Genomic DNA, 22523 nt, shown 5'->3' on the forward strand with positions numbered 1-22523 from the left:
GAACTTAATCTGCAGTACAATGTTATAATAAATCATTTTTAAAAAGCTATTTAAATCCAGTAGTCATAATTTACATTTACAAAAGCAAAGGAACAGTTTAATTAGAACAATTGTAATATTCTCATGAACTGTTTTACCTTACTTTATAATTGCCACCTGCGCGTATATAAACTTAGATCTCATAGCAAAGCTGTAGATTGATTTTCTGGGTTATCTCAGAAATGTTCTACATCTCCTGACCTTTGCTAATAATTTGACTTTACAAGTCCCATTTCCTTGCCTACAAAGGGCATACCGGCAGACTGGAAGCACTGGTATTTAAGTGACTTCAGAACAGCAGATATTTATGTGGTACCATTGATCGGACTTGGCAAATGTATGCATCTTGTCAGCTGGTTATTTTTCCAGTCCGGGAAGAATTCCAATGGTGACCTTTGCAGTTTTTGGCAATGCTTGTACCTATTGCTTAACAGTGCTGACAGCGTACTCCAGAAGGTTCAGAGCGATTATTGCACTTAGAAGTCACGGTTCTGCTTTTTTTGTATTTCTACAAGATTAAAGAATGTGAAAAGATGTCTTCCTGCAAAAAAATAAAAAATAAATCAGCAGCATTGTCAGTCTGTAAAATCTTTTTCAAGAACGTCATAAGGAAAGATGAATAGCTCTGTTTGTAAAAACATACTAGAAGAGACTGACGGTGTATTTAACAGTATGGTGTCAGAACCTTATTACTAGATCTTGGAAAAGGTAAATATTTTTGCTGCTACCATTTTAAGTCAAGCAGCTTTACTGTCATTCCAAACGTGCAGTGGTACAGTACACAGTGAAACAGGACAACGTTCCTCCAAGGCCATGGTGCTACATATAACACACAACAGACAATCAAGAAAGGTTTACAAAAGGGGAGTTCATAGCATTTGTACACCTCTGTGTGACCATATGAGCATACATATGTAAACATTTAAGGGTAGCCAGAGAAAGTTGTAAGGCAAAGCAAGTCTGCCCCAGCCCTACTCAACTCTGGCTTGTATCCACTGGCAGTCAACAAAGGAAGGTAGACTCTGCATAATGGCACCAGATTGAAATCAGAAATAAGTCTCCCACTGTCACGGCGGCCACTTCACTGACGGGAAACGCAGACTGGAGGGTTGCAGATGGTAAAATGAAGTCTACATTCATCATACAGTCATAAATCTGAAAATGCAGGCAGTTGCTGTGGGCGCTGGGAGCCCATGCCTGGTGCCAACTGCCAGCCAGAGTTGCCGGCATCCTGGTGCCATCAGTGAGATAGCGGACCTCACTCACTCTCTTTCTGTCTCTCGCTCTCTCTATGCTCTGTCACGGCTCACTTTTCAGTGGGATTCTTTAAGGTCAGGCCTGAAGAGGGTTGTCTGTTGTTTGTGGCAAAGCCTAATAAGGATAACAGTGATAATATTAATGCAGCTTTTTCTATGTAGACAGGGGCAAAAATCATATCCACTCTGTTTGCCATATCCAGCCACAATCCTTAGTGTGTGACTCTATTCTAATGCCTGTATACATTTGCATGACTTTAAGAGCCTGACTCAACATTTGTCCAAATTGTTACTATTAGTCAAAATCTTTATTTTGGCAACAATCCAATGTAAAAGGAATAAATAAATGTAGTTTATTCATTGAGGTGGTTGGTACTGCTGCTATTATTCCCCCTACTTTGTGTTGTCAGCGTGTTTGAATCTTTCAACATTCCGCCGTGCTAAATGTGAAGTGGCAACACCCTAAAGGGCATGCCTTGCCAGCGGGATTTTAGGAAAAAATCAGAAGCAACTGCATGCACATTTAAGATCAGACTTTGTACACCAAAGCAACCTTTTACAGAGCGCCATCTGAAAGTAACATGAAATTTTCCCCTGATCAGACAACATACATGCCTCACGCAAACACCAGTGCCCAGCGAACACATGCTGAGAGATAACATAAAAGAACATGAAAGACATCAAGGCGCACATTGATTGTCCCTGTACGCTTCAACCCAGGCCTCACTCCCCCAGCGGGCAGACACGCAGGCAAAGCTGGTGGGTAGGCATTCCCTGTGCTGTGGCCAAGATTGATAGGCATGTGTGTGTGTGTTGTGTGTCTGTACACTTTGTTTGAATGTTGAAGGGAGTGCTGACACCCTCTGTACCGTGGCCCCAGGCCCTCACACCTCCACCCAATATAAAGGGCAGCTCCCAGCAATGCTGGATCCCCCCTCAACCCTGAGGGTAGGCATGACATTACCTTGGGCAGTGCCTCCCCGCAACCCCCACACTCCCTTATAACCATGTGACTACACACACATAGTCTTTGAGAGGAGCTCGGTTAATGGCTGAGAACAGTCTACCATTTTGTTTTGCTCAGGAAATTCTACTTATACAGTAGAAGTTCAAGAAATCTTTTTTTTTTGCAGTCTCCTTTAATTCTTATTCTTACATTTGATCTTAATCTTATATGCCTGACAGTTGTTGTTGTTTTTTTGAGCTAATGATTGCAAATCATAGTTTGGGGGTTAGTATTACTGGCTATATGTAACTGCTATGGTGGCCCTTTATTTGGTTTTGGGTTCATCACAGGGAGATGGTGAAGGTTTGCTCCATCAGTATGCACAAGTAAAAAGTTTAATTTCAGAGTTCGAGATCGAGTTCAACATTTATTGTCAATGAAGAAGCCCAGTTAAATTAGGAATATGTCAACATTGAGAGTGACATTTAAAACAATACAGTGATATTGATGAGAGATCTGTTATTTTTTACTTCTTATGATAGTCAAGAAAAGGAATCTTGAATATCATAAGAAGTATAAAAAAACGATCTCTCAGCATTATGAAAGAACAACAAGTACAACAACAGCAAGTACATTTGGGAGGAGCATTAAGCTAATGTGTCTGGATGCACTGCCATGATGCAAATTTATTTTGTGCATAAGACTTAGAAGAACTGAACAACATGTGAAAATGTGGAAATATTAGATGTGAATCTTATGTTCATAGCAAGGTGCTGATTGTTTCTTGTTATGTTTTCACTAGATGCAACAACAGGAACTGGCCCAGATGAGGCAGCGGGATGCCAACCTTACAGCACTAGCCGCCATTGGACCCCGAAAAAAACGTAAAGTGGATTCACCGGGGGCCACGCCATCAGGGACCGAGGTGAGAACTATATTGTCAATGGGTTTTTTGTCATCACCAGTTTGTAATGCTGACTTGCTATCGATCTTTGGGAAATTAACAGTAGAGAATTTTGGATTTAATCTAATTTAATCAATCATGTTCTACTATTTCTAGTTAGTGGACATGCCTAGGCAATGACATTGTTATCTCATTTGACAGAAATCTGTGCACTTTCTTGTTATTTATGAGGAACTGATAAGCTAAAAATAAAACAAACAGCACAATTCATTATGATAAAAATATTTTTTAACTATTACATTTTAACTAACTAAATTATTACATGATATAAGTTTGAATTCAAATTCATTTTTTCCTGCTTATGATATAATAAAAATAAACATTTCAACGTATTAGAGTTTTACCCATAGACATTGTTTTTCCCCAAAAATATTGCTTTTTTGTTTAAATTTCTTGTGTAGGCAGTATTCAGTGGTAATTTTACATAGTTGTGTCATCCCCAACTGCGGTAAGTACTCGATAGTAAAAATGAGTCACTGAATATCTTATCTGCAAGACAGTGAATAAGAATAACAATGGATAACTGCAGGTAATGTTGTGGTTTCTGATACTGGCTGCTGGTCAGATTGCTGGAACACATCTCAGGTGTTCTGTTTTTTGAAAAGTTTTTAATGCCTTCTATTCTCCTGAATCTAATTACCATCTTGTTGTTAAATCATACTTTTCACATTTCAGAGAATGTTCAAGTTTTTTTTGGTAGTCATAAACTTGGCACTTGGTAATGGAAAAAAAAATTATTATTGCAAATTTTAAGCCTCTGCTGAACTTTATGGAATGCAACTGCTATAGAGGTCACCCAAATGCAAGACATGAGGCCAGGTTATGAAAGAAACAAAAAATAACCAGAATATTTCATGATGTGACTGTCAGTTCTCTTGTTCAACTTTACCCCTAAGTGCTTTCTTGGATGAAATGTAGCTAAAGTGAAGACCACTTGAGTGCAATGAGCTTGCGGTCATTGCGATGGTCATATCTGCTAATACAAATTATGACCCTACAGTTGTGCTGAAAAAAGTTTGACATGATCTAAATTTTGATGCGTTATCCTGCTGGAGGCAGCCATCAAAGGTGGGTATACTGTGGTGATTATTCAGGCAGGCATTTAACTGTTGTTCCGTTGGTAGTAAGGGGCCCAGTTGTGTTCATTGAAAATATCCACAACATCATTGTACCACCAAACTGAACTGTTAATACAAGACAGGATGGATCCATGCTTTCATCTTAGTTAAGCCAAATTTTGATCATGTCATCCAAATGTAACAGCAAAAATCAAGACTCATCAAAGCAATGTTTTTCAACCTTCTGTTTAGGGGTGGACGATGCATTGAATATACTCGATGTATTGCGAGTTTTTCAATGTATGCTTGTTAAAATAGCTTTATTATAACCATCCAGTATGAATAGCCATGGCAATATTAAGCTGTCTGCATGTAATTTACTGTGAGTTCTTTTTTCTCCCACACACTTCAAATGCATCATTAATCCAACCAGAAAATTGTCTACCTGGCAGACTATGCTGAGCATGCGTTTTATATACTACCAGATAGGGAAAATATGACAGCGGAAGTTTCAAACAAGCGAGGGAATGAGACTCGCTGTTGTTTGGATTTCACAAGGAGGGTGTTGAACAAAATGCGGTAACTTGCAAAACATGCCGTAAAACGATTGCCGCAAAAGTTAGCAGCACCACGAATTTATTCCTCCAGCTGAAAAGTCATCCACTGCAAAATGAAGACTATTTTAAACTCTGCATGTCAACGTCTCCTCACACACCAAAGGAAACGTTAAATAAACCAGCTGTGATACCTGTGACTATTCTTGGTCAGTCGTTTTTAGACTTTTATTATCGTTTTTATTATTTTAATATGTTATAAGCACAAAGAGCACTTTTTAAAATTCAGTTGTTTTATTTTCTCTCATTAACCTCCTAAGACCCAAACTCTTCCACGGCATGCATTTTTAATTTCTCTTTCATATTTGGGCATATTGGGGGCCCAATGAATATAAAAACAAAGAATTACCAGGTTTTTTTTATACCTTATTTTTGTTTTTAAGAAAAATAAGAGCCACATGAGGATATTTGTTTAAAATGTTGATAGAACAGTAGCAGTATAATGTCCTCGTAAGTGGATATCAGGCCCTTGTAGAGCAAAATTGAGTATTTTGGTCTAAATAACCCAAAATGTGATGTTCACGTTTGTGGATGGCAGGTCCTAGGAGGTTAATTCTTGCTTGATGTACTTTTTTGTTGCTATGATCTTTTGTTTGTTAAAGGTCTAGTGTTGACCACAGAAAGAGACTTACTTTGACAGTATTGACATTTGTGAAAAACCTCTGTGTGCAACTGATGGTTAAAGACTCAATCATTCATTCATTCATTCATTTATTCAATCGATTTTTTTGTATCCCATGTAAAAAAAGTATTCAGTGGTTGATTTGAATAAGTATACCAGTGCAATTTTAGGCACTATATGATTGAAAATAACATTTGTTTTTGGAGGTTATTTTAACATATCGTGATATATATCATGTATCGCGATATTGCCAAAAAAATGTTGCGATATTAGATTTTCTTCACATGGCCCTGCTTCTATGTATAATTCAAATGAGCCCATGCAATATATAGGTTGTGTCCAAATTCATGGGCTGCATCCTCCTGAGGCCGCATTTGTAGACCGATTACGTCACAGCAACGCGCCGAAGGCTGTCCAAATTCGTGGACTCCTCCGAATGCAGCCGACAAATGCGTCCTCCTTTTCCCCGAATTTGAAGGATGGGTCGGGTGTGTCCTTCGTGGCCTACCATATCCCAGAATTCATAGCGCGTCCCAGCCAAATTCCAGTTTCCAATAATGGCGGCCGCTAATAAGTTTTAAAATTACTCTTACTAATCTTTCTGGGTCACAAAATAAACTTTTAACATATTTTCAGGCGAGAAAGTAGCTGTGTAAACACCAAATATCTCCTCGGTTTATCAAGATATCGCATATTTGCAAAAGTGCTTCGACGTTTTCGGAGCATCTGCTACCCACCAGCTTGATAGCTAGCCGGGAGCTCGAAGGTCACTGAAGCCGCCAAGAACGGCACAACTCCCGGCACATCATTTTCAGATCACCGCGGAGTTTCGCTACTCAGGTTAAACGTAATATATAAGTCACTTAGACAACCTAAAAATGTTACTGTTGGGCTTTTTTCAGTGTTTTATTTGTTCGTGAGTAAATCGGTTTGGCTGAGATTAAAGTTATTAGATTAGATTAGATAAAATAAAACTTTATTAATCCCCTGGGTGGGTTCCTCCGGGATTTTCACACCGCTGAATAAACGTTAAACAGAAAACTGATTAAACAGAAGTGTGAGACGGTTGAGAATTTACGCCAGTGTCCTGTTATATTTTAGATAGCAAAGAGCAGACGGCCGAGTTTATTAAACTCCACTGAGACAGCGGTGGCGCTAATCAGAAGGCTAGACCGTCCAATTTCCTCAGCCGTTTACTTCCGGCCTACCCGACCTTCTGAGGACCCAGCCCACGTAGACCGCGAAGGCCGGGTCCTCAGGAGGATGCAGCCCATGAATTTGGACACGACCACAGATCTCTTTTTTGGACCATTCTTTGTATAACCATAAAGATGGCTGTTTGGAAAAACCCTAGTAAATCAGTAGTTTCTGAAATACATAGACCAGCACAGATGGCACTAGCGGACATGCCATTTTTAAAGTCACTTAAATCACCTTTGGTTTGAACTTAAGCATTTTTCTTGGTCATGTTTAAATGTCTATATGGATCGAGTAGCTGCCTTGTGGCTGGTTGATTAGATATTTACATCAACGAGCACTTGAGCCGGCGGATGTGAACATCTTGTCCTTCGACACATCTGATCCTCCGTGAGTGCTGATACAATAAAGTGGCCTCTTTTCTGTAGTTGTGTTATCCTCTTATCCTTTGTTTTCATTAAACCACCTACTTTACTTATTAATATTTTATTGGGGAAAACATTATTTAAGTTCTGGGTTTTTTAAAATTATGTATTTAAAGTGTCAAAAGGAATAAGAAGACACAACAATGAAACTGAAAATAAAAAATGGAGGTAAATGAAGTCTAGCAAAGTGCCACACACCATGTAAACAAAAAGTCAGAAATCAAGATATGAAACGTGAATGTGAAGCAGGCAGTGTTGGGGAGTAACGGAATACATGTACCGCCGTTACGTATTTAAAATACAAAATATGAGTAACTGTATTCCATTACAGTTACCGTTTAAAAAGGTGGTATTCAGAATACAGTTACTTTGTTGAAATCAAGGGATTACACAGCTGTCTTTTCCTGTTTCATGTTAGGCTATCCCCTCTCTATGTTTGGTAATTCCACGCCGCTGGAAAGCCAAACAAAACACACATTAAGAGGCTCTAATGCCTTTGTCTCAATCTCGCGGCCCATGTCACCTCTACTTGCGGCCCGCATAATGAAAATATTTTTTAAAATTATTGTTCAAAAATTCTTTAATATGAAGGCAATAGGCAGAGTGTTACAGGCATAGCTCTAAAGAATGTAGCCTCATGGGCAGTGTAGCCCAGCTGTAAGTAAGCTGTTAAGACTCGACTGTACACTGTGTTCGTGTTTTTCTCCAAAAACAATAAGTTCCGTTGGAGCAGCCTTTCAATGCCTCTCTCTGTCTCTCGCTAGCAAAGTTGACCCAGACAACAAAGTAAAGCTAGTTTTTGGCTACGAGCCTGACACGGAACCAACATATTAGCCAGAGGTCCCTTTACTACGGTTCGGAGCCGCGGACTTGCTTTTAAATACGCACGGAATAGTTTTCTATACGAGATCACTGCAAAAAGTGCAGCCTTACCTAATGTCCATCCTACTGTTACTCATTTTATATTAAGATTTAAAAATCTAGTTGGTTTTGGTGTGGTGAATAGCCTTCTGTAATAGTAAAAAAACACACAGCAATAGTACATTCATGTAGTTGTAAAAGCATGATAATATATTAAGTAATCCAAAATATTCAGAATACGTTACTCTCATTGAGTAACGTAACAGAGTACGTTACAAAATACATTTTGGGGCATGTATTCTGTATTCTGTAGTGGAATACATTTTAAAAGTAACCTTCCCAACACTGGAAGCAGGCATGGTTTTAGAACTACTGACACAACAAGCGTCGAGATCAGCGATGGCAAGCCTCATTGACCGAGCGACATTCACATGAGGTTTATATGGATGCCAAAAGGGTTATTGTCACTTTGCACTAAAGTTATTAATTTTATCTCATATTTACATTAATTAATACATATTATGAACATTTTGAGCCAGGTAGTTCATTTTTTAGCAGAGGAACAGTTTAGCAGAGCGCCAAATTTTCATTACCAGATGAATGAAACAGAGTGTTTCAAAAACAATCGGGCTTGTGGCATGCATCAAATGATCAGCGATGATTGCCTACAAAGAAATGTCCAAGGAGTGAGTAAATAAAGAGGATAAAATCTTAATCTTTAGAGTGATAAGGCAGTACTTTTCTTGAAATACCAGGAAGCAGGTTTGTCTTGCAGACTAGTTTTGTTGGTCTTATTTATGCCTGTCTTTATCTTTGAGCTCAGTTGTGTTCTTCTACTGGTAAGAATGATTTAAGTTTAGAGATACATCTGAAGACTCAACCTGTTTCACTCAAAGTTAGGAAGGATGAAATGATGGATGTAAGGAAATATCTGCACTGTACAGAGAGCACAGCGACACACTTCCATGTGACTTGCCTGTTGTGGTTATAATTAACCTAAACTCTGGTATTACAAAGAAAACTCTTGCGTTACAGGTTCCAAAAGCAACAACCTTAGTATCACATTTCTGTAGCACAGGGTTATACATGAAGTCATGCCTAGTTGCTGTACCAAATCATATTTTTCCTTTAGGCAGCTGGGAAATATTTAAATTCCACATATTCATCTGTAAATATGATGAATCTAAAATAAGCCTGAATTTTGAATGTCAATTGGTCATTTTAATGACCTGCTTATCGAGTTGCATCTTCACATCCTTCGCTTAGCAGCAATATGCTGCAGAGGAGCATGGTAATGCAAACGGTAAAAAAGCATAAATAACAAAATAAAAGCATTATTTCTGGTCCTTGAGTACAGTGCCAACCTCTTTCAGAATGTTTTACCCTGATGGGTATTAGCCCCCGACCTCATGCTGCATTAGAGAAAAAAAAAAAAAAACAACCCTGATTTTTCAAACTGTTTTCCTAAATGCAGTTACACAACATAAACATGAATATACATTATGGCAGAGTTGTTGGCTTTTTTATGTTTTTCTCCCTTTTTTAATGTCCTGTATATGTTTAATTAGAAGGCATAATAAAGTGAAGCCACAGTGTGCCCCTCCTCTGGAGTGATTGCAGAGGGGGCGGAGGAGGAATCTTAACTTATTTTCACTTCGTTTTCACCTCCTCACATTTCTTCATTTCACATGGGCTGGAATCGCCGGCGGCGTTCTCTTTCCCTTCTCCAGAGCAAAGTGAATGTGACTTTTCTAAGGGGGTCACAGGATGCCTGGAGGCCTGTGGGTGTTACTGGACTGTTGCCTGCTCTTAGCTTCACTGAGGGGCTTGTCATAGATTTCATCTCCACAAAAATGAGCCGGGGGCCCTGGCCAGGAGCACAAGCAGCCAACGTTATGAAGGGCCCACGCTGATTATTTCCCTCTGACATCGCATCCTGAGCTTTCCGCATTAATCCTAGACAAAGGCAGCCCTTCAGTGCTGTGCCAGAGCTCAAATTAGGAGCCAGATAATGGCCTTGTTGAGATCCTGTTCTGTTCACTGAGAGGCAAAACTCCTGCTGAAATCCTCTTTTTTTTATATGCCTTTACTCCTGCTTATTTTTTCACTAAACAGACCACCTTTCCACCTTGTTTGGACTGTGACGGAATTCACGTGACACAATTTTGCTTCTTTCCCCGCAGCCCGATCCCCCCTTTCAATCACCTTTAATGTGATGGAGGCTTGGCCGCAGTTGGGCCTGTGCCTGGATGTAGATCGCTAGAAGCTGTGAAATTGATAGCCAGTCAAGGCTGGAGTGTCTGTCTCCAGCTTGATCTAGTCTGCAGGAGGGAACAAAGGGGGTCTTACAGGGCTCCTCGGGGTGGATTAGTTCCAAGGAACCAATGGCTGCGGCTGCTGGCTGGCTTGTTGGAAGAGGGCCTGCTGTGGCCCCAGTGGTGGGTCAGCACACAGGCAGAGGGTGCTCAGGCGCACACACTCCAACTTTGCCTCCAGCTTAATTGTCCCGATCCTACAACCCTTACCCAGCTATCTGCACACACAGGTTCAACACAAAAGTCAAGGGTGAGCTACCAGTTTTAGGAGTTTGTGATGACATGTGCTAGCAAAGGCTGTTTGAAGTTGTATGGAGAAATGACCTTTGGCCTCATGAATACTTTAACAAGTATAGAATGAAAGGGAATTAACTTTTAGGATCATTACTTCTACACATTACTACTGCATCCTACACAAAAGTCAACTCTATTCCATATTCAATTATTTTCTCCAGCCACCAACATTTGTATATTGTATGTAAAAGCTGGTAAGATGGTATAGTTAGGCTTGAGTTCAGTGAATAAAGGATGAGAGACAGACAAGCCAAAAATAGCTCTGTTTATAATGATTATTCCATGACACCCTCTGTACTCTGTCCTTTAACACATTTGATACGATTTGAACACTTTACTGTTTCATTTCCACCCATTGATTTTTGTATGTTGTGATCTCCTCTCATCTCATATGGTTAATCCTGTCTGAACTGAGTTGCTGCTGTTTTGCTAGCTTATGAGAGGCAGAGGCTCCTCTGTACATCTAAGGTTAGCATTAAAGGTTCTGCGATGTAAACTGTGCCTCAGTGCACAATGTCCTGCAGTGTTAAACATGCTCAGAGCTTTGAAACATCCTTGACACATTTATGAGCTCTGAGTTATCATCCAGGCACTTAGGCCATTTATCACATCAAAGGAAGAGCTTTGTTTGTTGACGTAAAAGCGACAATAGCAGCTAAATTGCCCCAGTTTGTACAGCCACACTGGTTTTCTCCTATCTGTCTCAACCAGGCGCAATGCGAGGGACAAAGGTAGGCGAGCGATTTAATAGTGAGCACAGTCTATTTTTCCATTTGAATTCATTTCACCTTCTTTCTTTGAGGCTGTAGATCAGAAAGAAGGAGTGAGGCAATAGAGTGAGAGGCATGGGGAGAGAGGGGGAAAAGCACAAGGAAAACTGATGCCCTTTCCTCCAGCTAAATTAACAGGAATCACGTGGAAAACAATCTGAGTCTCCAATGAAGGAGGGAGGGGGGGGACCATTAAAATTAGCCTCAAGCTATGGACTGCACCCAATATCACTAAAGCTGCACTCACTACAGATGTGGAGGCTGGCTTACAGGCAAACTATGCTCTGTTCTATAGCTACAATTAAAATCAACCTCGCTGCCAAAAAATAGGAGGGGGAAAGAGGGGGTAGAAAGGCAGACATGGAACATCAAAGACAGATTGAAATGTGTAGTCAGTAATAAGAGTGGTCTCCAAGCCCCGAGGTTCTCCACGGTCCCCTTGTTAATGAGAAATTTTGACCTCTGGTTTGTAAGTTAAACTTGTAATCTCGGTTAATGAAGTAAATCAATCCCAACTCGGGAGTGTTCAGTGTCTCTCCCTTTGCCTTCGCCCGCCAACCTCCCCTCTGTCCTTCTCTCTTGTGCTTTTCTCCTTTGCTTACTCCTCCTCCTCCAATGTCCCTCCCAATGTGCCGCCTGGGAGTAAAATGTCCAGGTCTTCAACCAGACAAACAGGAAACTCTGAGAGTACAAGGCTTCCGGAGCTGGAGGGGGTGTGTAAGGACTCAGAGGACTAGGACCAACCAGGCTGTTTGGTTAAGAAGGAGACAGGCCAACCGAATGATTGTAGAAGGCACAGCATAAAGGAAAACACTTGCTCCTCCTCCTCATCGCTTTTTCCTTTCCATCTTTTTCCCTTCTCTGTCCAGAATCTGTTGGGGTTAGTATATGGTTGGAAAGTCGTGGCTACTTGCTAATGTTGAAGGAGCAGGGGCAGTAATGAGCAGATATAATGTAGTCACAGCAGCTGCCTCCTGTTTTGTACCTTCCTTTTGCTCCTCTCCGAGTCCGAAGCATACACCAAGTGGACGGTTTTAATGGAAAAGACAGCTAACTTAACCTTCTTGTGGAGCTCTGTTTTTGCCCTTAACCAAACAGAGCCTATTGTTGAATCCACTGGGAGCCTTGACATTAACCCCTGATTAGCTCTTGCATTTATAAGATTTTTTTTCACCTCTAATGCAAATAATGGTGGGATCTGAGACGAATGCAACGACTTTAGCATGACGTCTGTGAGGATGCAGTGAAGCATAAGGATTCCTGTGTGAGCTCCCCTTCTCTACATACTACATAAATATGATTAAAGAGGGCACGGAGAGGCTGCTATTGGTTTCATAATGTCAAGAAGATTTTAATGTTAGTTTGACTTTACGTCTCAAGGCAATTCAGTATTTCTACTAGTGAGGACACAAAGGAGACAGAGTTGAATCTTCCGAATGGTTACAGGGGTTTCTTGGCCAGATGCCATCCGTTTTGAGAGCTTTAACACGGTGAACTTAGCCAACTTTCTTTTCCCCTGCACAATGCGGAGCACAGTTGTATCCACTAGGATTTTAACATTATGTTCTGTGGGTTAAAGCATTTAAAATACAGCTATATCATGGAAAGATACAACTGTTGGTTTTGGCTTTAATTATATCAAACACTTTTCTTTCCACTCCCATTCAGTTCTATTGTGAGCTAACGTGAAACATAAAAACATAAAATCCATGTAATCAATAGATATGCAGTTGACCTGAAATGCTTAAAATCATAGTCAGAGGTCCAGCATTTTAGTTTTAGGTAACAATAGACCGATTTGCAAGGGATGGCATATCTCCATACAATAGTCACACTTGTCACATACGTTTGCGAGCATGTCTGGAGTCACTTCAGGCACTGCTGTTGTTATGCAACCTACCGGCAACACATGAAAGTCACGAATCCCCTCTTTTTAATAGTACATGTTTCAGTCATTACCGGTGAACAACTGTAGAATTAAAAAAACTCTGACATTGGATGATTTTTTTTTTTTTGATACACCTTGCATGCGTGTTTAATATACACCACGAGAAAATTGTTGTTACCAAGTCTCTGGACTGCTTCTTTGGGGGCCACTAATGTTTGTACTCAGTTTTGTACATGTACATATCCAGCAGATATTGAGATACTGAGAAATTTTGTAAAACCTTTTACTGCTGGAGGTGCTGCAGGAAAGGTCACAGGATCACAAAGTTGTAATTCGGGTTCCTACTTTTTCCCACCATGGTTATATATGAAAATGTTTAACTAGAAATTCAAGAAAAGTCAAGATCATCAAGTAGGATTAATCCTCTGGGCATTGTATATGCATGTCCAGCATTTAATGGCAGACCAACAGTTTTTGAGACATCTCAGTTAGCACTAAAGGGTCGGAATAGCAAAATGACTACCCAACCATCATTGCCTTACATGAAACCAGTGCTGCTAAGATGACAAATAAGCACAAATTTCTAATAAAGATTTTGATAAACTTCAAAAACTGTTATCTTCTTTATGGCCTCTTGCTTTAGGATAATAGTTATGAATATTTGTGCAGTTGCTTATCCTGTTTTAACATGATGGCAGGATTAAAATAAACTGAGTTTAGTGTACTTTTATTTCTGAATAGCCTGTTTCCTGTTTGTTTCTACACCTCTACATATTTGAACATATTTAGGGGGCATATAAGATCTTACTCATATGGGTGTATCACCTTCTTTTCTTTTCCCTACAACTACAACCAGTTGATTAAAAAAATAAAAGGTTTTGCTCAATATACTTTACATTGAAAATATAATTATAAAGTTCCAATGTCTTTTTATTAGTAATTCCTAAATAGAGCATACATCTATACATGTACATGGTAGTTTTAACACAGTAGTCTCCTTATTTAGATAAGAAGCTTCTATATATTCATATTCATGCCAAAGTAGATATCCCCCTCATTTCTGCCTTTAAAACTTTGCCCTGAAATAATGGTTAAATATACAGTTTTGACAACAAAGTTGAGCCTCAGGCACTTAAAAGATACCCATCTTAAAGAAATTAATTACCTCCCTTGTTAATCTTGATATAATTAAATTTCTGAAGAATGAAATTTGCTGCATTTTTTTTCCCCCTCCGCCTCGCTGCTATGGAGGCGGACCAGTAATGGCTGGCTCTCTAGCTAGCCTGCTGGCCAGGGACGTGGGGACAGCCTAACATCGTGGGCCCCATGCTGTGCTATACCGCACTGTGCAAACCCACACTCCTCATCCTACGCTTTCACCACTCATAGGGATAGGCAGTGAAAATGCCTCAATCACTCTTTGCCATTCTGTGCTGCTTATATTTCCTCCATCCTGGAGGAGATGGAAACTCCGAGCCTCAAGTTTCTTATTCTTAACATGTGAGAATGGCATCGAATGACTCGAGAACGCAAGAGCTGCTAATAAAGTTGTCAACATAGAGCCTCTGAAACTTACATGGTGGAGCCCTGGAGAGGCATACATAGAGTTCTTTTTGTTATGGCTCACTTAAGAAACTCCTGTGCCTTTGTGTGACTTACTGTCGTTATTTATAGGACCTCCTGCGATGCTGTTAGATTTAACCCTGATTGCCTTTTGCAGCACAGCACTAGCATTACAAAGGAGGAGTGCATTTTAATGTTGCTATGTATTTAGGTTTGTTGTCATTCACTGTTATTTTATGTGCACTCCATTGTCAGCGGTCTAGCTTTAGGTTTGATCCCGTGGAAAGAAAGAAGAAAAATATAGTAAAGATGCTAGTAGGAGGGCAGAAGAATGCCAAGACGGGAGGAAGAGTAGCTGTATGTATAGAGATGGGAAACTACAATTGGATGCTAGAAATGCCTGATCAGAGCATAGAACAACGACTTTATGGAGGTGCACATCACGCATCCTGTAAGCAATTCCTCTCCACTCATAGGTCAGTGCTAAATATTTTAGAACAATCTTCACTGTGTAATAGTTGAACTATACTAGTTTGCACTTTCCTATTTTTCTGCCAGAAATAGTTTCTGTGTAACCTACAGACATACATTTACAGTTGTTTGTATATTTAATAATATATGTGGGAACGTATGTGGAAATGAACCCTTGAAATTTAAATAATAGTATAAACTGCTTAAAAAGGTAGAAATGGTTAAGTGTAATATAATCTATCATGATAGATATTATTTTTACTACAAATATCACATTATTCTAATGTTTTTAGAAAAATTAAAAATATATTGCTCTTAACCGAGGTAATATTTAAGAACTCCAAGTCACTATTTCTAAAAATATAATTTAAAATGCCTTTATTCTTATAACATGAACATAACAAGTTTCATTGTACAAACCTTCATGAGGGAGTTAAACTGAAATTCTTCCATTTCTTCCAACCTTATTGTGTGTTTTACACTTAAAATGCTATTCGGGGATTTATAAGTTTCTGTAGAAAGCAGTATAGAAAGAACAATTGAATTATAATTTATGTGATTTTATCTACTTTCTATTATTAACATAATGCCAATGTCAGTGTCTTTAATTTTCACCTATCATGGTTATTGTCAGTATTATATTAACATCACACTGGTTGAGCAGGTAGGCAGAACTGAACTTGTCCTAATTTTGAAAAAAAAACCAAACCAAAAACATGTTCTAACACATCTTGGGCTTCAGCTTTACCATAAATATTTGATGGATATTTTAACCAGCCATGTCGACTCAGTGCCTTTTATCAGCTTAACTGTGAGGTGGATTGATGTTAATTATATTCCCTAACTACTAACTTACTGATATATATACTATTATTAGTATGTATATCAGTAATCAGTATCAGTCATATTATTCACGCTTGGTCTACAAAAAATTTGTACATCTGTAACTAAAACTGAAGCTTCAGATATATTTAAAAAGTTAAAGGTTGAGGCAAAATGGAAATCCAGACAAGCAGATATTTTAGTCCCAGGCTTAAACCGATCAAACAGCTGATCATTACCACTCCTAAAAGCTACTGCCGTTTTCTGCCCACCATAAGTCAAGTCTGACTTTGTTACTACAACCCATTGAAGCCTTTTCTGTAACCCCCCTCTCTGAGACAGGCCCTGTTATGGCTTTCAGTTACACAATAGCTACCCTTCATAATCTGGATGAACAACCACATGATTTACATGCAGAGAATGTCCGTGCATAAATATCATATCTGTTACATCTCCCTTGCTGTTCTTCATTTGTTTCATTGTTTTTGTTAAAATGTTGTTGTGATACAGTGTCCTTTATTTTGTATTTTAACAGGAAAACAGAACATCTAAAATTAGCTTCTGAAAATGGTAAAAGAGAACAAACAAGGCGATCCATTAGTGAGGATGGGTTATTGGCTGACTTGCCTCTTCTCATGGCGGCCCATTAAAAGTGGTAATGTCTGCCTGCAGCAGTGCCTGGGGAAGAAGAAGGAGGCCATGGAAGGCATATTTCACATGCATCAGACACTGGAATTAAATAGACCAATGTTCCCTAAAAAGACTGAAGTACATCTCTTTCTGATGTGTGTCCCGGGCAAAAATTCATTGATCTTAGAATGTCCCTTGGCAATTATAAAATATTAAATCCAAGTCGCACTTTTCGGCTCAGCTTAATTTTTTTTCCTCGCTTTTCACTGCTTTCCATTTGACCAATTTAGAAAAAAAAGTTAGAAATGGATGGCCGTGAAAAAAACGACACTGATAATAAAGGCTGTGCACACTTTCAGATGTCTTTTGTTATGTTTCTGTATTGTTTGTGCAGAACATCTCACATCATTAAATGAATTGAGGTCCCAGCAAAGCTAGGAGTGTCTGAAACATGTCTTATTACACCATCAGAGCTGTGTTAACCAGGAGCACTAGTGATTGAAGCAGACAGGGGAGTTGACTCCCTGTATATGACATCTTCATTTCGAAGCACAAGGTCTTCTGAGTCGCCGATGCATATTTCAGCACTCTGGGGACGACAAATATTTGTCAGCTGCTTTCCATTAGGTCTCTGGCCCTTGTGCTCAACTCCCTGGCCTCTTTATGTCCCTCAGAGATTACAGAGGGGGTCTAACAGTTAATTGCCCAAATCATTAAATTTAACATATATCTCAATAAATATAATCAGCCAGCTGTTTGACAAGGTACACAGTTCATTAAGTCCCATTGCTTGTTTGTCGTTTCCCTAATTAAGATTTAGAATCGATCATTGAGTGTGTAATGTACAGTGTAGCTCGGTTTGCACAGGGAGTCTCTCTGCTCAAATGAAAAGGAATGGCATCCGCTTGCTAAAGCTTTACCATTTAGCACACTGACTGCAATGGGAATTAGACATCCTGTGCTAATTAGGGAGGCCAATTAACTGTGAAATTCAGGCATTTTTGACAAATAATCTCAGCAGAGTTCAGACATCACCATGCACATAGATGTTATGAGCCCTGAATGAAGAAAGGATAAAGGCTTATGGCTCTTTCACTGTTTTTGATGCCTGCTTGTGTTGCTCCCGTTGATTTTGCATTGTGTCATTCACTCTAACCTACTGTCTCCCAGGTTGGCTTAATATGTTTTACATGCACGTCTTGTAAATTCCACATTTGCTGCTCAATGGCGTATTCTGAGTTTAATAATGTACTTGACTACGACACAGACGATAGACAAATACAAAACAATCTTGTCTGAATAAGAAAAGAGTTGTAATGACCATATTGCTGATTGCTGCTACTTTTAATATTGCCAGGGCTGGCTTTGGTTTAGCCTCTAAGAAGAACAAAGATGCTGCGGTTGGGCATGTTTGGCAACATTTGACCACTACTCGTTTTTCCAAAAAAAGGAATTGGCATCATCAGAAAGCCTCAGTGTTTCTGTGCCTCTCATTCCCATTTTGATTCATGATCACATGTATATTTTAGATTGCATAAATTATGTATTTGTTGGACTAATGAACGGCCTCCACTGATAGAACTTTGGGGGAGTTGTGAATAGCTGCCTATGGTCCCTATCGCCCGCATCAGCATTTTGATTACATGTCTGAGCAATGAGATGTGGTTTGGCTTTAAAAGGCTTGTCTGGCCTTTGGAGAAATTTTTATATACACATACCACAAGGTCCAGAGAGCCACAGAATGCAAACATACCTCCTGGGCTGGCCTCTGTCACTACACATGATGGCTTTGTTGTGTGTTTGCGTATACATTTGTATCAAGGTATGTGCAGTTATGCGTGTGTGGTCTTGACTCATTGACAACTATAAAACAGGCCCCTGCTGTCTTTATTACCTGTTCAGCCGGTCCTAACTGCTTTGTTCCTGCAGTACATAGAAACACATTTACCAGTGCTTGCGTTGGCATTTTCTCTTCACTTGGAATCTAATAGAAAGGCGCCATTACACCATGGAAGGCAATGGCTTTGGGTGCACGCTGAAGCTGTTTGGATACCAGGCAGCGCCGGAGGTGTGTTTGCTGGGCGCCGAAGGGTAGCTCCTGCAGCTGCCCGCCTCAGGTGCAGGAAGAATTGAGTACTTTCTTTTACAAGATGTGTAATTATTATGGCAGACAAGATTGTGGATTTATACCAAGTCAATATGTAGATAAGCACTATACACACATATATACACACAGCTGCTTGGGAAAGGATGCTGTTGTATGTGGTATAATAAAGCAGGTTGCCAAAATGCTGTGCAGGTAGGAAGTAAGCCTTCTGGGCCTGTGGAAGAGCAATCTGATGGGAGGAATGAGGCCTCCAGAAAAGTGCCAACAGAACCATAATGAGGAACTCCTTAACTGCGTTGAAATTTTGCAAAGCTGCCAACCATTTTTACCCCGTTTGCCTCCCACACATCTGGATTTTTTAAATTAATTGCATATTACTCTATACGATTTGAATTTCGACAAGTGTCACATACCCTATTGTTAGTCAAAAGACTTTTTTGCTTAACAAAAAAACTAGTAGAAGTACAATATAAGTCGGGCATTTTACTGTAACTTTACTGTAGGTTGATTTAACACCATAAATCCCCAGACTGGTAAATTTGTTTCAGAATAGCTTAGAAAACTTTGGCAGCTTCTCCCCTTCAGCTTTTTGGATAAAAAACAATGACACTGGGGGTCACGGATGTTCACAGAGACACTCTATTTAAGTTTTGGTTCGTCTTTCTGGGCCATCTATATAAAACATGAAACTTCACTCTTTCCCCTGAAGAGCGTGGATTTTAATCAGACCTGCTCTTCAGACAGCCATTTTCCTGCTGCTCATCTTAGCAGGCGCCGCATCAGGTGCACGGGGACCAGTGTCAGCAGCACGGGAGCGAGCCTGTGATGGCTAAGTGATGTCAAAAATGGCCCCATTAATGTCAATTTAAGATCAAGGGCCGATTCATAGCGCGAACCTCTGCCATAGATGTGCTCTCTAAAACCCTACATCTGCAAATCTACTGTGGCTCCTTGGTGTGTTCCTTTTCTTGTAAGTGAAATGTGTCACTGCTCATATGAGGATTTATGTGAAGACTGACAGCTCAGGATACAGCACATGTCTGCCGAGCAGCGGGAACTGTTGTGCTGCTTTTCGTGTCTCATCCTGTGCTTGAGTCAGTGTCTGTTATTGCGCATGGGTTCTGTGTTATTCAGTGCCATGCTATTTTGCTAGTGTACCATTTTCCCTAATTAGGCCATTTGCAGGATGCGTTCTTCTTAGTATGGTCATTTATGTTTGATACCATTCTGAACCGATAGGCTTTTGTTAACTGGTTATTCCTATTTGGAACGTTTCGCAAAGACATCAAAGGGTGGACCACAAGCCTCATTTGGCAACTTCTCCCAGCTATCCATCGGCTGCAAAACACCCCGGTGCCTTGATTATTAACTCAGTCACCACCCTCTCATTCAACTTGAATTAAAAATTAAAAACCAGCAGAAATGACAGTGCCACACCATTGAAAGTAAAGTGTGTAAAACCAACAAGGGCTCATTAGCGAGTAGTTCTGAAGACAAGCATTCTGACTAGAGACTCATTACACTTCTCCTATTTTAACTCTAATTGGGTTCATTTTATATATGAAACGCCTTGAATATTTAATGCTGAAAAAGTTCTACTTCTGATACTTTATGTAGCCAAAGATACTTGGCCTGTGTTAATTGTCCAGGTTATCAGGGAGGCTGTTAGCAATTTCGCAGCCACTCTGTCCCTCACTATAGAAAGTGCCAGGGAAGCAAGACATTGAACACATTGCTTGGTGGGTTATTGGTTGGATTATGATCTTCAGACAAATAAAACTGATTTATTAATCACAACAGCAACAAACTCACCATCTGGATCCTTGTTATGTTAGCTGTTCTGCTGGTGTACTACTCTGGCTGTGGACAATATGGTGTTCCTGTCATTTAGCAGATAATAATTGGCAATATGTGAACAAATGTTATTACCCCCAAATCCTAAGCGGGGTTGCCAACTTAAGCTACAAAGCCCCACCTAATAAAGCCTTTCTACTATTTTACAAGTTGTTCAGCTAGCCAGGCTTAGAGCATTTTAATTAAAAAGATTAAAAACGGTGTTATGGTTTCTTCCTCTAGTTGCCTTCACAAAATCTTTTGTTTCTCTCAGGTTGAAAAGAAAGAGAGAGGGGAAACAAAAGCAAGATTGTGTTTCCAGGCAGGAAAGTTTGAAGTTCTTTGTTTGGAAGTAAGGTTCCGGGTGCAGCAGACTGTTTAGCTTGGTGACCCTGTGACTGTCTTCTGAGGAATTGTATGAGCAGCCCTGCAGAATAGTGCTCCGGGGTCGGCTTTCATCTTAGCAGTAACCTGTGGACTCAGGGCGATGGAATTGCAGCTTTGTCAGTACACTACTAATTAGAAAATTCCTGACCTCGAGCAAGATGTTTTAATTATGTGTTGTGTCAACGAGTTTGCAGATTTAATCCACCGTTGATACACACTCAAGTGTGCAAACTGTGTCGCACATTGTAGTAGATCAAGTGGAATGGAGCACTTTTTTTTCCCTACTTCGTCTTTCTCTTCCTCGTGTAACCTTACGCCTTTCCTGCACCGTGTTATTCAAGAGCCATCACATGCTTAAGTAGCTAAATTAGACGTGGAGTTAATGTGTTAGCTCATGAAAAAGCTGGTCTGATTCGCTTTGGTTGTGGGAGGCTGAACAATGTGACAGTATTGTGCTGGGTGTGAGCTCTCTGTTGCAGTGAGTCAGTGTGAGGGAAGGCAGGAAAGGGTTAAACAGAAATTGAGCGGGGATGCTGGGGGCAGCAGTGCTGCAGAACATAGCAGTGTTCGTGCGAAGGCAAGTCATTTCCCGAAACACTGCAGACACATGGCCTGCGGCGCTCTAAAACCTTTGGAGACCAAAATGGCTTGCAGGAGTTAGAAGTAATAAGGTGTTTTTTTGCCTTCTTTCTCCTTGACTGAAATTCTGCACGGTTGCTATGCATTGCCATGGAGCTGTGTAGCTGTTTTTATGGTTTATGTGGGTATTAAGATGCTCTGCAACTGGCCATTTTTGAGATTTGTTGTTGTTTAGTTGTGAAGCAAATGGAAGTTGTTTGTTTTGAAAGTAATTCCCTCATCCTTTTTGCCATGATCAGAATGCTAGACCTCACTCCTGTCCCATTGTGTTTTACCCTTTATTCTTTTAGTTTTTCTTTCTGCTGTTCACAAAATGACAAATTAAAAATAACATGTTTGTGACAAGAAAAGAAATATATAGCAAATGGGCTTCATTCGCCTCCATTTTTGAAAGCATGGCGATACTGGCTGCCTCTTATTTAGAAACCTCTGATAGGAACAAAGGCCATCTGCGTCAGTGCATGAACATAAAGCTGTGGTATTAGTCCATTCTGACCTCTGTGATTATTGGTGGACTGAACCAAAACCCTTTTCATCCTTCCCCCTGGTTCTGTTAATCTTGGCTGCCTTGTCTGCTTCAAAGGGGAGCTCCGGCATATAATCTGGGTATATACATCTGTGAATTATTATTCTAATTCTTTATACGTTTATTAGAGCTGAATAAACTCCACATCAAATACATCACTCGGGCAATGTCAGAAAGCCTGGGGCAAATCAGCCAACATCTGTTAACTCTTTCAAAATGGCCTCATCCAGCATGTCTGTGGGCGTAGAAGAGCGAGAAAAGGGAGAGGCGAGAGAGAAAGTCTCTGTTGCTGATTA

General features: G+C 40.0%; 1 protein-coding gene across 3 annotated transcripts in view; it reads left to right on the top strand.

Annotated features, from left to right (window-relative positions):
• Window positions 1-22523, top strand: part of LOC146526073 (transcription initiation factor TFIID subunit 4) — a 99303-nt gene that overhangs the window by 66161 nt on the left and 10619 nt on the right. For 2 of the 3 annotated variants that reach the window (XM_085166205.1, XM_085166217.1), the window contains one exon: window positions 3044-3166. In XM_085166205.1, the coding sequence (XP_085022331.1) occupies window positions 3044-3166 (123 nt within the window). Of the gene's footprint in view, window positions 1-3043; window positions 5832-6793; window positions 12913-22523 lie in introns of those variants that run through there. The other variant, XR_014875075.1, reaches the window with a different exon arrangement.

This window comes from Neolamprologus multifasciatus, chromosome 1 (assembly GCF_963576455.1).
Source record: "Neolamprologus multifasciatus chromosome 1, fNeoMul1.2, whole genome shotgun sequence".
Classification (NCBI taxonomy): domain Eukaryota; kingdom Metazoa; phylum Chordata; class Actinopteri; order Cichliformes; family Cichlidae; genus Neolamprologus; species Neolamprologus multifasciatus.